Source organism: Jatropha curcas, chromosome 1, assembly GCF_041381405.1.
Source record: "Jatropha curcas cultivar XTBG-Jc1 chromosome 1, XTBG_Jcur_1.0, whole genome shotgun sequence".
Lineage (NCBI taxonomy): Eukaryota > Viridiplantae > Streptophyta > Magnoliopsida > Malpighiales > Euphorbiaceae > Jatropha > Jatropha curcas.
The window spans coordinates 32,312,484-32,328,710 of NC_143151.1; the positions used below are offsets into that span (position 1 = coordinate 32,312,484).

The 16,227-nt window shown below is 31.0% G+C and overlaps 1 protein-coding gene across 1 annotated transcript; it reads left to right on the forward strand.

Annotated features, from left to right (window-relative positions):
- Positions 1-7,739: 7,739 nt before the first annotated feature.
- LOC105631547 (ABC transporter G family member 29) lies at positions 7,740-15,931 on the forward strand. The gene is made up of 21 exons (XM_012213701.4): positions 7,740-8,040; positions 8,234-8,638; positions 8,909-9,118; positions 9,227-9,311; positions 9,408-9,567; positions 9,661-9,737; positions 9,845-9,898; positions 10,440-10,530; positions 11,063-11,364; positions 11,446-12,044; positions 12,142-12,412; positions 12,500-12,653; positions 12,767-12,919; positions 13,010-13,185; positions 13,278-13,610; positions 13,698-14,072; positions 14,158-14,291; positions 14,394-14,621; positions 14,715-14,886; positions 15,010-15,264; positions 15,359-15,931. Exons 2-21 carry the CDS (start codon positions 8,238-8,240, stop codon positions 15,629-15,631), a joined length of 4,503 nt encoding a protein of 1,500 aa, XP_012069091.1. The 5' UTR covers positions 7,740-8,040; positions 8,234-8,237; the 3' UTR covers positions 15,632-15,931.
- The last annotated feature ends 296 nt before the right edge of the window (positions 15,932-16,227 follow it).

The following is a 16,227-nucleotide window of genomic DNA, read 5'->3' on the forward strand; positions in this document are numbered from 1 at the left end:
ATAATAAGAAAAAAAAAAAAAAAAAAAGCTGATTGTGATTGGTAGGTGTAAAGGGGCCTACTATAAGTGTTTGACGCAGCGGTCCACAGTCTACTCTCAACTTGCGCCGTCGGTGGCTCCATTTCCACCAACCCCCCACCAAGCTATTGTGGCAGCAAATCCACGTTTTAATATTTGATTTTACCATTTGTTTAGGATATAATAATTTTTTTTATAAATTTTTTATTTTGAGCTATAATTGTCAGACGAGAGATTAATTTCTTTATAGTTGAGAAGCAATTATTATATTAAATTTTCTGCTTAAGATGTCGACTTTACGAATGATCCTGTGATCATCAAAATGGAATTTAGTGTGTTTTGACTACAGTAAAATTTTAATTGTTGTAATTTTTTAAAAGAAAATATTAATGCTAATTAAAATTTTGGAACATTATTTATGCTTTATTTGATTAACCAAATTTTTATAAAATCTATAGAAACAAAATTTATAAAAAAATTTCGGATAAATTAAATATTAAGTGGGGTATGTAGAGTCAATAAGTCAAAGGATCTCAACGACCTTTTGTTTAATAACAAAAATTTCTAAGGTGTTTGGATATGAGCTTTTCCTTTCCATAACAATGTCTTTTCTCCTAAATTGGACAACATCATATACCATGTTACTGTTAATGAAGACTTGCTGCTCTTCATCTTTGACACTTGTGGCCAAAATACTCTACTTCTTTTTTGAGTTGGCTATGTTATTTTTCAGTAATTTAAGGATTGGTTTATTGTCAATTTTTCATATTTTAAGGAATATGAAATACTAAAAACCAAAGTCATCATTTCGGTTATTTAATTTAAGTTTAGTGGCAAAAATAAAAGATAAATTAATTATACTTGACAAATTACCTAGATCAATTAATGAATAAAATGAAATATATCGTAAAAAAATGTTTTAAGAAAAATTTATTAATTATAAAATTGAGTTTACAACAACGTCTTATAATAAAAAAAATAATAAAAAAAAGAAAGAATTTGATAAATCCTCAAAGATACAATTATTGAGACACATAATTCATTTGAAAATGATGTTTTTGGAATGAAGTTGACGAACAACCAAAAGTAGATGAAGGATTGAAAATATTGCAACCCTGTCTTTTTAATTAATTAATATTATATAAACCATGATAGTTTAGTTTGTTTGTCCGTTTGGAGCTCATTAATTTACAACTGAGTTTTTGGCCCACCTACCCTACCGTAACAATGCATGTACTAGATAATTATTTAATCCCAGGTTTCGTCGTTAATCACAACCTTATTTTTGTTATCCGCTAAATAGATTTAATTCTATTAAATTATTATTATTATTATTATTATTATTAAAAAGTACTCTATAACTTTAGAAAGCCTGATCGTTGGATTAAATACAAGGCATCCTCTAAATTGGGATTCCAAGAAAATTGCAGAGAAAATGTTTGTATTCCTTTTAATTAATATTCTGCTTAACTAGTTAAAAAGAAAAATTCCGAGGATAAAATTTTATACATACGTGTCCACCAGCAAATTATGAGGTCATCAACGATCTACAATTGAGGTTCTTGTTTGCGAAAAAGTCATTGATACAGAAAACACAGAAGGATCAGTTAGTGGCAACGGGGGATTCTTCTGTCTATTTCAGGATTCGTTTTTCTTCTTCCTACTGAAAATCTTATTAATGCAAACCCCTTCCTCTCGTGTTTGGAAACACAGTTAACTTTAAACATAATTTGAATTTAAATCGATTTTTTGTACTTACACCAAACCCTACTCTTTAATTACCATTTTTATTACAACATAGTCACAAGTGAAAGGAATAGTTGGCCTACCAAACGATACGAAAAAAGTCAGCTGTTACAGTGAAAAGAGATCAAAAAACGTATGTGAACACAGAAAACAAAATCATTATAATTTTGACACATCAAAGAAATTGAATTTAAAAATAGCTAAAAAGTTTTCTGCTAATGTAGCGGTCAATATCAAGAGCAGTGAAAATAACAAATTATAATAAGTAGTGAAAACCCATTTACATATATATATATATATAAAATTTTAACCTAGTGCTCACAATTTGACATCAATGCATATTCATGTCAAATAATTACCAGACAAACTATATATTATATAATAAAATAAAACCATTTTGGGACAGTAGTTCAACCTAGAAGACCAAAATGGTCCAAAGGAAAGAATTGGTATTGGTGTAGGAGAAGAAATAATAGCTCAACTAACATATATACCAAACAAAGTCTTCACCTACAAACGTATATATGTGGAAGGAATTATATATTTTCACATGGTATGCTGACATGGAATGGCTTAGCTAAATGTTTTTTTGAAAATATATTTTTTTATATCCCAGACATAAAAAAAAAAAAAAATCTATAACTCCATAAACTAATATTATGGCGTAATTTATGACTTTGACAATCCTGCATTCAAAATACGAATTAACAGCAAAATTCCATGGAAGAGGAGTTTACCGTTTTTTGCATTGCATTAAGGAAGATAGAAGCCATGATTACAAGGATGGTTATCTCTTTTCTTGTTTGAAAATTAAATTTTTATAAAAATAAGATATTTTAAAATATAAATTATTTTAATAGCCTTAATAATGAAATATTTAGACAAATATAACCTTTTATTATTAGTTGATTTTCCCTTTTTCTTTCAATTGCTGAAGTTTTGCAATTTTATTTAAAAGACGATATTTGTAGTACAATTACTAAACTAAACTCTTCTAACTATAGCTGCTTCTCTCGAAGTAAAAGAGAGAGAAAAAGAACTGTATACGTGTCTAAGCTGTTATAACAATTAACTAACTTTGGCGCCTTTTTCCTACTGGTTTTTCTTATTAGTATTATTTTTTATATTTATTTACTGGAAGTCCAATGGAGAAGATCATTTGTCAAAATTATAACAGATTTTTAGCGTTTATTTTCTTTAATTTCAGTAATAACAGAAAGTCTATTTTAATTAATTCTTGCACATTAATTTTTCTAAATCAACGGCAAAAAATTTGCATTAGATTGAAGGTTAATTGTAAACCTAAAATTAACTTCAAAACTTGAAGAATAAGAATGGACATGGACATAGAGACGACATTGCTACTCATTTAATCGTCAACACCTGTGACGTGATGTGTGATGGAGCTGCTCAAATTCAAAACATTAGTCAGAGAATTCATAAAATAATAATATTCCCTTCCCTTCCCTTCAAGGTACGCCTTGAAAATATTTATTCCGTCTCAAAACGTTTGATCATATTTTATTTTTAAATGTTTTAAAATGTTTATTCGCTTAACTTAAGAGATAGTATTTACTTTTCCTTCATGCCTTTATTATATAAATGGTTTTAAATTGTAGGAATAATTTTTTTTTTTTTTTTTTTTGTCTTAAAGAGGACAATTTTGAAAAGTATGGATACTTTATGTGATTGAATATTATAATTAACGTGTTTCTTAAATTTTATGCAAAAGTAAACAGGACAAGCATTTTCAGGACAAAGGGAGTATCATTTTTATAAGACTTCACTAATTTTTTTCTTTTCTAATTTACCCTTATTTAGTATTCTACTCATAATGTAATTGTTCCTTAATTATTCGCTTAATTTAATTGGAGACCAAAAATAGACATTTTGTAAACTAACTTCTATACAATTTAGACCATTAATCACATTTCTTAATGTATGTACTGAGATAAAAAATGACACTTATTTTGAGATGGATGGAGTAATTAATAGAGTAATTACATATAGTCCATAAGGACACTAGTAAGGACATCGAATTTCAAAATTACACTATTTAATCATTGCATTATATCTCCGCTATATTATAAGGTTCAATGGTTAGTTATTCCATTAAGTAGTGAAATATCGATAACACCTTTAAGAATGGTTATTGTATAAAGTTATGAAAATTGAGGTCCTTACTAATATATTTTATCAAACCATAAGGACTATATAGTAATTATTTTTAATGTTACTATTAACATTTCACTGTCACTCAATTGAAAAACTAACAGTTGGAAACAAAATTATAATGCAAAAACTAATTAATGTAATTTCGAAAACTGAAGTCTTTATTAATATATTTGTGCAAAACTTAAGGAGTATATGATAATTACTCTCAATTTAATAATATATTTTCTTTCTTTTTCATAAATATTTCTAATTATGACTTTTATTTATAACTCTCATTAACTCTTGCACGACTCTGCTTATAATTATTAGAATTAACTTTTTGAATTTTGTCAATTTTATTCAATAATCTTTATATGTCAATTTTAATTTCTTAAATAAAAATTGTTAAAAATTAACAAAAATAAAAGTCTAAAATTTGAATAGTCTGTAGTCGGAATTTACAAGGAACAATTACAAGAAGAAGTTTACTCAATAAGACAGTAAAATATCTAATTGTATAAGAGACCAAGTACTCTGAATTTTTCAGTGACATCATTTTCGCAGAAGGAGCCAAAAAAAAAAAAAAGAAAAAAAAGGAAGAATGTGAAGCTTATAAGCAAAACTGATATCTCCAAAGGACTGATGAAACCATAAATAAGAAAGCTTCAATGAATTATGGGCTTGAACAAGTCTTGGATTGTATCTTCTACGACTTTAACAAAGAATTTTTCTTAGATTACACAAGATGGCTATTTTTGTAATAATTTAATAAATTTACACCTTAGCCAGCTTTTATAACTATTTTTAATAATATTACTAATGAACTACTATACATCAGTAAACAGTAATACTAGCAACTCGAACGTGGATAACTTAATGGCAAAGAGTAATTGCAGAGTTACATGACTTAAGTTTTATTTTCAATCTTCTAAGCCAACCCCTTTGCATCCAAGGAGGAACGGGGATCATTTGACGATATGATATAATTAGAATATTAATCTTATTTTAATGATATCAAAAAGGGAAAAAACTTATAAGATTCGAGAGCAGCTATATCCAAACCGATAGGCTTTTTTATACAACAAGACTAACCAAAGAGAGTAACACAAAAGAAATACAATGAAACTAATTCCAAGCTAGAAAAGGATTCGTAGCGCCTACGCTTTTCTTAGTTCAAGAATTTACAAAATGATTGTTATTTTTTGAAATAAAAACAAACTGAACCTAATTAAGTTGAGACAAGATATTTATTGCACTACACTTCCATTAATTAACAATTTGATTTAGCTTTCATATTCAAAGAATGGCATCACAAGATGATTTTCAATTAAACAAGAGGATTTTGGAATTAAAAAAAGGGAAAGAAATAAGCAAACTTTAATGAAGAAGCATCCCTTAAGGCTTACGAGTTCAGAAAGGGTGGTAAAAGGGTGTTGTATATTGACCAAGGCAAGATCATGTGAGAAGAACAAAATCTTTTGCATCATCAATGTATGCAATATTATATGCAACTCCGTAACATTTTAGTTTCTATTTTGTGAACTTTTGTAGTCTTAAGATGGATTTTGTTTTTTTAATTAATTGAATAAATAGATTTTATTTTTATAAATTATATATTATGTTATGAGATTATCGAAATTTAAATGCTTTAATCTTATATTATCAAACAAGAATTTGATTATTGTATTATTGTCCCAATGGCAATTTTCTTTAAGTTTGGTTTAAATGAAAAAGATGGAAGAAAAGTACAAAAAGACAAGAAGGAAAAGGAAAAATGGGAAGAAGCTTTTAGATTGTTTGGTTGAAGTGAGAAATTATTTATATTTTCCTCTTCAAAAATCATTCCTTCCAACTTGGAGCCATTGGCAATGCAAAAATCAATGAGGGTTCTATCTTTTTCTAATGCTGAAAAGGAGAATTCCTTTTTTCTTTCCTTTACCAGCTCTAGCCAAACAGTAATGTAATTGAATGAAAATTAAATTTATTGGATTAAATTCAAAATTTTGACAAAGCAAAAAAGAAATGTCGTCCAAATTTTGAAAAATCTGAATGAACTTTGGGGCAAATAATTAAAATTTCTTTTTCATCACATTAATTTTTTCAAATTAATTAAGATTTAAAATTTGAAACGGAACTTCACGTCAATTTAGTTAATTCCAAGCACAAAAAATTAAATTTGTAAATAAAAAATACATGAAATTTTATAAAATTCATTTAATTTAAATAAAAGGTAATTTTCAATCTCAATTACGGACAAATAAATTTTCCCATTCCTAATAATTGGATATTGAGGTCCATATGTGAACTGTGTCTGTCGACTGACAAGAAATTCTACAGACAAAAACACATGCATATTCATTACCATCGATAGCGAGGTCATACTTACATGGTCGTAAAAATTTCTTTATTGCTGTTGACCAATTTTATACCTTTTAATTATAATATACTCCTTGTGAAAACGTGAGTATTTGAAATATTCAAACTAATTAAAAAAAACAAAAAGGTTTCATCATCCATGGTGCCTAACCAAGATGTTTCATGGATGAAAAGTCAATTAATGTACATACATTCATTAGCATAAAACTAATTAAGGACAGAGTTTAAAGTTTGTTAACTTTAATTATGTAATAACAACCGGATGGTCCAGGGGCAGCGCTAGACTTTAAATTTTAGGGTTTTAAAAAAAAAATTCAAGAAAAAAAATTTTTTTTCCACTATTTTATAAAGCAAAAAAAATTTTAATTAAAAAAAATAAAAAATTGGCGTTTGGGAGGGCCTAGGCTTCCCCCAGTTCCCTCTCTTCACCCGTGGATGGTGTTCTAACTTTCAAACATACAAGAAAAATTTGGACAAATTATTATTATTATTTTAAATTACCACTTGGATGTGCAGCCATAGAGTACAAAATGTTGTAATTTCTAAAATATAAGAATTGAGGGAGAGGGGGCCCTACTATTTACCAACCCAACTTGGTAATTTTTTATAATTAAGTGAGTAATTGATGACTATAGCATTTTAGCCTACCAAACCTACCCTTGTCATGCTAAAAACAATTATGAAAATCAAATTATTTATTATTTATAAGTTTATTTTGGATTGTAGTTCAACTGTATAGCTCGCGGGTATCTTTAGATTTTCTTGCTTCCATGTTTAGCAAGATCACATGATTACATTGAAAGGAAGACTATCAAAAAACATATTGAAAGGAAGAATATTTCTTTCATAGGTCCTGAAAAATAAAGGGAACTGTTACTAATGATATTCGAATCCAAAGCATTTAATTAACGGCATAAAATCAAATCAATTATTAGAAAATGTCTATGAAATACTTTTAGGACATTTAATATGTTCACTTGTTTATTTTATTACATCAATTTGTCATATTAATTTCATATTAAGATTTTTTGTTATTGAAACAATAGTAAATTATACTAATCTTAATTATTTCATTTTAATTTGGTTTACATTTTATTATTATGGTAGAATTATCAAATTTAATATGATTATAACAAGAATTGTCACATGCCCATTCAAAAATCAGAAGATTTGTCAAAAAAAAAAAAAAAAAAAATCCAGATATTTAATGACTCAAATTGATGTACAGAAGATTAAAGAATGACTGTGGAATAGTGTACTAAAAAGTAGTAAGATTGCATGGAAGAGAGAAGAAAGTGGGTTTGGCCAATCACGTTTGAATACACTTTAGTTACCAAACAAGACTTTCCAAGTACTGCTTGCATTGCACTATTCTATATTATTCTACTTAATTGATGAAGTTTAAAATTGAATATTCGCACCTGGCAACCTATTTCCTTTTCTCTCTTGTATATATACCTCTTAACTTCTCTACACAACTTACCATCGCTCTCTCTGCCTAAGCTTTACTACCAGAACCAAAGAGGAGTTGGAGAGAGAGAGACACACACACACATAGATAAAGAAAGAGAGACCTTCTCAAGATTTTCTTGGAGAGAACCAGAAATTGCATAGCAAAATACAACCTTCAAGAATCCAACCAACCCCGTCTTCCTCTCCCCCTCTCCTCTTTAATTCCTGTGTCTAGATAACTAAGAGATTTCAGCTTCATCTCTTCTTCAAGTCATTCAACCAGAACTGATTCAAGTAAGTGCTTTTCTTGCAGTTTTTTTTACCCTTTCGTTTGGTAGCGAGAAAAGATATCAAAGAAACACTAGCCAACCAATTAAGTTACTGAAATTGTCTCTAGCACTGTAAAATTCCAAGTAGTTCTGAGTTTTAATCCAACTTCTACTAACGTAAGCTTTTATTTATTTATTTATTTTTAAATTAAACACAGAAAAATGCAAAAAATGGAAGGTATAGATAAAGGAATTAGAGCATCCAGTACTAGGAGAGCAAGCCACAACATGACAAGAAGCTTTAGCAGGAGCATTAGCAAGAGCATGGAAGAAGTATTTTCAGGTGGAAGGCAATCAAGGAGAAGTACTCGCCATGCTGAGGAAGATGAAGAAGCTCTCAAATGGGCTGCTATAGAGAAGTTACCAACTTATGATAGATTAAGAACAACTATCATGCAATCTTTTGTTGACCATGATGTTCAAGGAACCAAAATGATTCATAAAGAAGTTGATGTCAGCAAGCTCGATGTGAATGATAGGCAAAAGTTCATTGACATGATTTTTAAGGTTGCAGAGGAAGATAATGACAAGTTCTTGAAAAAATTTAGGCAGAGAATTGACAAGTAAGCTTTCTTTCTTTCCTTTTCTTTTTCCTTTTAATATTATAATTCTTTTAATATATGTATATATGTTCCGTTTTTTCTTCCTTTGTTTGAATCAAATATTTTAACCTCAAGTCCTTAGTTATATCATTTCTACATGATAATAGAAAATTAATTACATTTAATTATATATCTGGATTGCATTTTTACTTAAAACTGTCAATATGTTTTAATATCTACCTAAAACTTAATTAATCATCTAACTTTTTCATTTTTTTTAATTAATTTCAGGGTTGGAATTACACTTCCAACAGTGGAAGTCAGGTTTGAGCATTTAACTGTCGAAGCAGATTGCCATATTGGCAGCAGGGCTCTTCCTACTCTTCCAAATGCTGCTAGAAACATTGCAGAATCTGCAATTGGACTGCTTGGGATTAATTTGGCTAAAAGAACAAAGCTCACAATTCTTAAAGATGCTTCTGGCATCCTAAAACCATCAAGGTAAATTAAATTAAATTAAATTAAAATACCCATATTGAAAAAGAAATAGTATGATAATTATTATGTAAATAATTGGTTTTTTCTTATTATTTATTCTTTTTTTTTTAGGATGACTCTATTATTAGGTCCACCATCTTCTGGGAAAACAACCCTTTTGCTAGCATTGGCCGGAAAGTTGGACCCAAGTCTCAAGGTCAGTAATATATTTAACATATAATATTATAATTTAATTAATATTTACTGGTATGAAAAGGAGAATAATGGTGATATTTCTTTTTTGGTTGAACAGGTTAGTGGAGACATAACATATAATGGGTACAAGCTCAATGAATTTGTGCCAAGAAAGACATCTGCTTATATTAGCCAAAACGATGTTCATGTCGGAGTTATGACAGTTAAAGAAACCTTAGATTTCTCTGCAAGATGTCAAGGAGTTGGAACTCGATATGGTAATTTAGTATACTTCAACGAAATTTGAGTAATCTTGGGTTTATGCAATTAAACACCAATTAACATTAGTTTATTAATTTTGTGTTATGTAGATCTCTTGAGTGAGCTTGCAAGAAGAGAAAAGGAAGCTGGAATATTTCCAGAGGCGGAAGTTGACCTTTTCATGAAGGTAAAGCCAGGAAAATGTCACGTTTAAAATTAAATTTATTATGTCTATTTCAAATATGTAATTCCAATTTACTAAGTCCAATTATAATTGTACTTTCTAATATGTAGGCAACTGCAATGAAAGGAGCAGAAAGCAACCTTTTTACCGACTACACTCTCAAAGTAAGTTAGCAAATTCTGACTTTTTCATAAAATTTCTGTAATATTTATTTCATTTTTATAGTTTACTCAAAAATAAGTACAATTACCTTCTAAAAAAATGTTCAATTACTAAATATTTTTAACATACCAAGAGCAAGCAATTCAAGTGTTAAGACATAATCTACGAATCCTGAAATAAAATTAATAGAGAAAAACAATATATTTTCAGTTTTTTTCTTAAGAATTTCTTTATTAAATAAAGGATGTGAGGATGGTGGGAGGAAAATGCAAGTGGGTTATTGGGTAGGAGAGGTCAAAATTGAAATCTTAATTGAAGACTTTTCTGTGAGTTGGAAACCAACAAAATCAGAAGAGATGGCCCAATCCCTTTGAATTTGCAACTTGTAAATATCCCTACGTACCCTTACCTACCCTATGACACCCTATCCTTTTGGCCGGTTAACAAAATTTTTGGTAAACCACAATTTAACTACATTTTCTTTGTTAATTAACAAACATTTATATTAATTAATTACTATCATATTTCTCTGTTGTTAAACAGCTATTAGGGCTTGATATCTGCAAAGACACCATTGTAGGAGATGAAATGCTTAGAGGGATCTCTGGCGGTCAGAAGAAAAGGGTAACAACAGGTTAGTTGATTAATTAGTTAATTAATCAATTAATTAAGAGATTAATTGTTTTTGACTAGTCTGGTTTTGCTTGATAATTATGCACACGCAAGTGAATGAGTTGTCACATGCTTAAGAAACAAAGAAGAAAAGGTAAAAAATTGTCAACAAATTATATATATATATTTTATATTTAGTTAAGAGTTTATGTGGAAACAAATATATGTTTGACCAAATCTTTCAGTTGACTCTCAACAACTCCTGTAATCAAAAATCAAAGGAGAAAACGGTGCTTTCCCATTTTTCTGTGCCAAACCATTAATTATATTTTATTAATTAATTACATTTTTGATGATAATTAATTGAATCCAACACAATAAATAAAAAAATCATCTTCAGTATCTACGTGTACTCGGAGGAGTACAGTTCTATTCAGATAGCGAAGGGCATACGGCAGACGACAGAACACTTGCTTTTTTTATTTTTTTTTTACAGATTAAAGTTTTGGATTTGTTCTAATAATTAATAGAGCATAATTTTTTATTTTATATAGGAGAGATGATTGTTGGCCCCACAAAAACATTATTCATGGATGAGATATCAACGGGTCTTGATAGCTCCACAACATATCAAATAGTGAAGTGCATGCATCAGATTGTTCACCTAACTGAGGCTACAGTGTTGATGTCCCTACTCCAACCTGCCCCTGAAACGTTTGATCTTTTTGATGATGTGATTCTCTTATCAGAAGGTCGTATTGTCTATCAGGGCCCACGAGAACATATTCTTGAATTCTTTGAGAGCTGTGGATTCTGTTGTCCAGAAAGAAAGGGAACTGCTGATTTCTTGCAAGAGGTAAAACATTGTTTACCTTGACCTCAATCTTTTACAACCGTCAAAGAAAGATGTCTAATTGACTTCGTGTAATTCTTACAGGTTACATCAAAGAAAGACCAGGAGCAATATTGGGCAGTCAAAAATAGACCATACAAATACATATCAGTTCCTGAATTTGCAGAAAAATTCAAGAGATTCCATGTAGGAATGCAACTAGACAATGAGCTATCAGTGCCATTTGACAAGTCTCAAGGCCATAAAGCAGCTCTAGCATTCTCAAAATATTCTGTTCCAAAAATGGAACTACTAAGGGCATGCTGGGACAAAGAATGGCTATTGATCAAAAGAAATTCTGTGGTTTTTGTCTCCAAGACAGTCCAAATTATAATTGTTGCAATTATAGCATCAACAGTATTTATAAAACCAAGAATGCACTCAAGAAACGAAGAAGATGGAGCAATATATATTGGTGCACTTTTGTTTACTATGATCATTAACATGTTTAATGGTTTTGCCGAGCTTTCTTTGATGATTTCAAGACTTCCAGTATTTTACAAGCAAAGAGACCTTCTTTTCCATCCAGCTTGGACTTTCACTCTCCCAACTTTCCTGCTTACTCTGCCTATGTCAATAATAGAATCTGTGGTTTGGGTCTGCATTACATATTATTCAATAGGACTTGCTCCTCAAGCTGCCAGGTAAATCCAAACCATTCCCATTTTCTTTAAGATGATTATATTTTTAGTTATTTCACTTTTGTTTGTAAGTTCTAACTGTTGAATGCTGTCTCTGCAGGTTTTTCAAGCATCTGCTACTGGTATTTCTGACTCAGCAAATGGCTGCTGGGATATTTAGATTGATTGCAGGAGTTTGTAGGACTATGATTATTGCGAATACGGGTGGAGTGCTTATTCTACTTCTAATCTTCTTGCTTGGAGGTTTTATTATACCAAAAGGTCAAATTCCAAACTGGTGGGAGTGGGCTTACTGGCTGTCTCCTATGAGTTATGGTTACAATGCATTTGCTGTTAATGAAATGTATGCTCCAAGGTGGATGAACAAAACGGTATGTGTTTCTCAAATTATCAATGGAATTATAAAAGAAATAGAATTTAGATTTGTGTTTGATAGAGAGAAAATGATTGCATTACAGGCTTCGGACGGTTCTACAAGTTTAGGCATTGCAGTGCTCAAAAGCTTCGATGTTTTCCAAAACAAGAATTGGTATTGGATTGGTGCGGGTGCCCTTTTTGGATTTGCAATTCTTTTCAATGTTCTTTTCACCTTTGCTCTTATGTACATGAATGGTAAGTTTGTTTCTTCCTTTTGAGGAAGGTTTCTTTTTGGAGGATGTAAATATATTCTCTTCTTTGAAGTGGTAATTTTTTTTTAAAATGTGTTTTTTGCTTTGGTATAATAGCTCCTGGAAAGAAACAAGCAATAATATCTGAGGAATCAGCAAAGGAAATGGAAGAAGAAGAAGACTCAAACGGTCAACCAAGATTGAGAATGACAACATCAAAAAGAGACTCGTTCCCTCGCTCATTATCTTCTGCTGATGGAAACAATACAAGTAAGAAACAAAAAAGAAAAAAATTCATTTTTTTTTGTCTTTCCCAATAGTAGAAATCCTTATAGAGACTTGAAATTAAAAATATATCAGGAGAAATGGCAATGCATAGAATGAGCAGCCGATCCAACCCCAATGGACTGAGCAGAAATGCCGATTCATCTCTTGAGGCAGCTAATGGTATTGCTCCGAAGAGAGGGATGGTTCTTCCTTTCACTCCACTAGCCATGTCTTTTGACAGCGTGAACTATTATGTGGACATGCCTGCTGTAAGAATCAAAATCCCTATTGCTCTCCAACTTTTTTTATATATTTGAGCTTCTATCTATTATTTGTGACTAACCTTAATTGGTGGTAACAGGAAATGAAGCAACAAGGAGTTCCAGAAGACAGACTTCAACTTCTTCGCCAAGTAACAGGCGCATTTAGGCCTGGAGTCCTAACAGCATTAATGGGAGTTAGTGGAGCTGGAAAAACAACATTGATGGATGTTTTGGCAGGAAGAAAGACAGGTGGATATATTGAAGGAGATATTAGAATTTCAGGATTCCCTAAAGATCAAGAAACCTTTGCAAGAATCTCAGGATATTGTGAACAGAATGATATCCACTCACCTCAAGTCACTGTAAGAGAATCTCTAATCTACTCAGCATTCCTTCGTCTTCCGAAAGAAGTTAGCAAAGAAGAAAAAATGGTATGTTCACCATTTAAATCACTTTTTAAAAAAAAATAATAAAAAAAATGAAGTGCTAAAAGAAATCTCGTGGTTTAATCTTTCCAGACTTTCGTAGATGAAGTGATGGAGTTAGTAGAGCTAGACAATCTAAAAGATGCTATAGTTGGACTTCCAGGAGTCACAGGATTGTCAACAGAACAGCGAAAAAGATTGACAATTGCTGTGGAACTTGTTGCTAATCCTTCGATCATTTTCATGGATGAACCAACTTCTGGACTTGATGCAAGAGCAGCAGCAATTGTTATGAGGACTGTAAGAAACACCGTGGATACTGGAAGAACTGTTGTGTGCACAATCCATCAGCCCAGTATCGACATCTTTGAAGCTTTCGATGAGTTGCTACTAATGAAGAGAGGAGGACAAGTTATATACTCAGGACCATTGGGTCGAAATTCGCACAAGATCGTTGAATACTTTGAGGTATTCTTTTGTCCTGAAATTTTCTTCGTCCTTTGAAGTACCCAAAAGATATAAGAACAAATTGTCTAATTTTATGGCATTGCAGGCTATCCCTGGAGTTCCTAAAATCAAAGATAAGTACAATCCAGCAACATGGATGCTAGAAGTGAGCTCTATAGCAGCAGAAGTCAGGCTTGGAATCGACTTTGCAGAATACTACAAGTCATCATCTTTACACCAGTAAGTCAAAGAAAAAAAATATTATACAAATTTCCATTTTGCTAATGTTGTATGCCAAATTCTTTGAATTTTGACCTTAGATATTTATTTTTATATGAACAGGAGAAATAAGGCTTTAGTGAAGGAGTTGAGCACACCACCACCAGGAGCAAAAGACCTTTATTTTGCATCTCAATATTCTCAGTCTCCATGGGGACAATTCAAGTCTTGCCTATGGAAGCAGTGGTGGACTTATTGGAGAAGTCCTGATTATAACCTTGTTAGATACGGTTTCACCTTAGCTGCTGCACTTATGGTTGGGTCAATTTTCTGGAAAGTTGGCACTAAAAAGTAAGCAGACTAAACAATTTTCTCTCTTGCATGTACAATTCAATACAAAATAACGTCAATTTTAATTGTTCTATTTTATGTTTTGTGTATCAGGGATACCACAACTGACCTGAGTATGATCATTGGGGCTATGTATGCTGCTGTGTTGTTTATTGGCATTAACAACTGCTCGACTGTACAACCAATAATATCAGTTGAAAGGACTGTCTTTTATCGTGAAAGAGCAGCCGGAATGTACTCTGCATTACCTTACGCTCTGGCACAGGTAAGCATTCAGCTTCTTTCTAATTAGTTTGTATTTATGAAATCATCTTCAGGCTCTTACAATTGCAAATTCAATGATTGCTACTGTGTTTTTATGTCCTAATAGTATTAACATTACTTGCAGGTCATTTGTGAAATACCTTATGTGTTCATTCAAACAACATATTATACTCTAATTGTGTATGCTATGGTAGCCTTCGAATGGACAGCAGCAAAATTCTTCTGGTTCTTCTTCATCTCCTTCTTCTCCTTCCTCTACTTCACTTATTATGGAATGATGACTGTTTCCGTGACGCCAAATCTCCAAGTAGCATCCATATTTGCAGCAACATTTTATGCACTCTTCAATCTTTTCTCAGGCTTCTTCATCCCACGACCGGTATGTCCATTTCCTTTAACACCATTTGAATAACAACAACAACAACAACAACTAGTAATGCATTTTGACTCACAACTCAATATATTAATTGCAGAGAATTCCCAAATGGTGGATTTGGTACTATTGGATTTGCCCAGTGGCATGGACAGTGTATGGACTTATTGTGTCACAATACAGAGATAATGAAGACACTATTCAAGTTCCTGGGTTACTTCAAGGTCCTTCAATTAAGGCATATATAGAAGATCATTATGGGTATGATCCAAACTTCATGGGACCAGTTGCTGCTGTATTGGTTGGTTTCACAGTCTTCTTTGCATTTGTGTATGCTTATGCCATAAGGACTCTAAACTTCCAAACAAGATAGAGATATTAATCACTATATATAAAGTTTTTCTAGAAGTAAATTTGTAGATATAAATATATAGAAAGATAGAGTACTGATAGAGGACAAGAAGCCATCAGAACTGGTGGTTATTGTGTAATAATTGTATTGATTTTATAGGATTATATATATATTCTGGATTTTGTATTATGATTTATTTTTAATTAGTAAAGATAATGATTAAAACATTCAAGCAACAAGCTTGGATAGGTGTATTTTGTAAATGTCAAGGATATCTGTATTCCATAAATTACTTCAATGAAATTCATTTGTGTGCAACAATTTTGAACATCTTCTTAGTTATATTATGTCTTTCTTTATTCGTATTTAATATCAGATAAATTAAGGTTAATAATCATATAATTAATTATGATTAATAAATCACTCCCAGCAAAAATTTGACTCGCTGACAACCATCCAACGCTGGATCCTTCTACATTACTGCACAACTCTGAAATGATATCTTCCCGAGAATGAGAAAGTTGTCAGTTGATTTAATTTCCAAATGTTTGCTATTGGCCTTTCTCTAAATAAATTCTTACATACAAACGTCAGAATTAGAATAGCTCTTTATTGTC

Bases quoted from the DNA above. Each gene is read 5' to 3' on its own strand.
- LOC105631547 (XM_012213701.4), top strand. From the start codon at position 8,238: ATGCAAAAAATGGAAGGTATAGATAAAGGAATTAGAGCATCCAGTACT. The intron at 10,531-11,062 runs GTTAGTTGATTA...TATTTTATATAG, and splicing joins GAAGAAAAGGGTAACAACAG to GAGAGATGATTGTTGGCCCC. The intron at 12,045-12,141 runs GTAAATCCAAAC...CTGTCTCTGCAG, and splicing joins CTTGCTCCTCAAGCTGCCAG to GTTTTTCAAGCATCTGCTAC.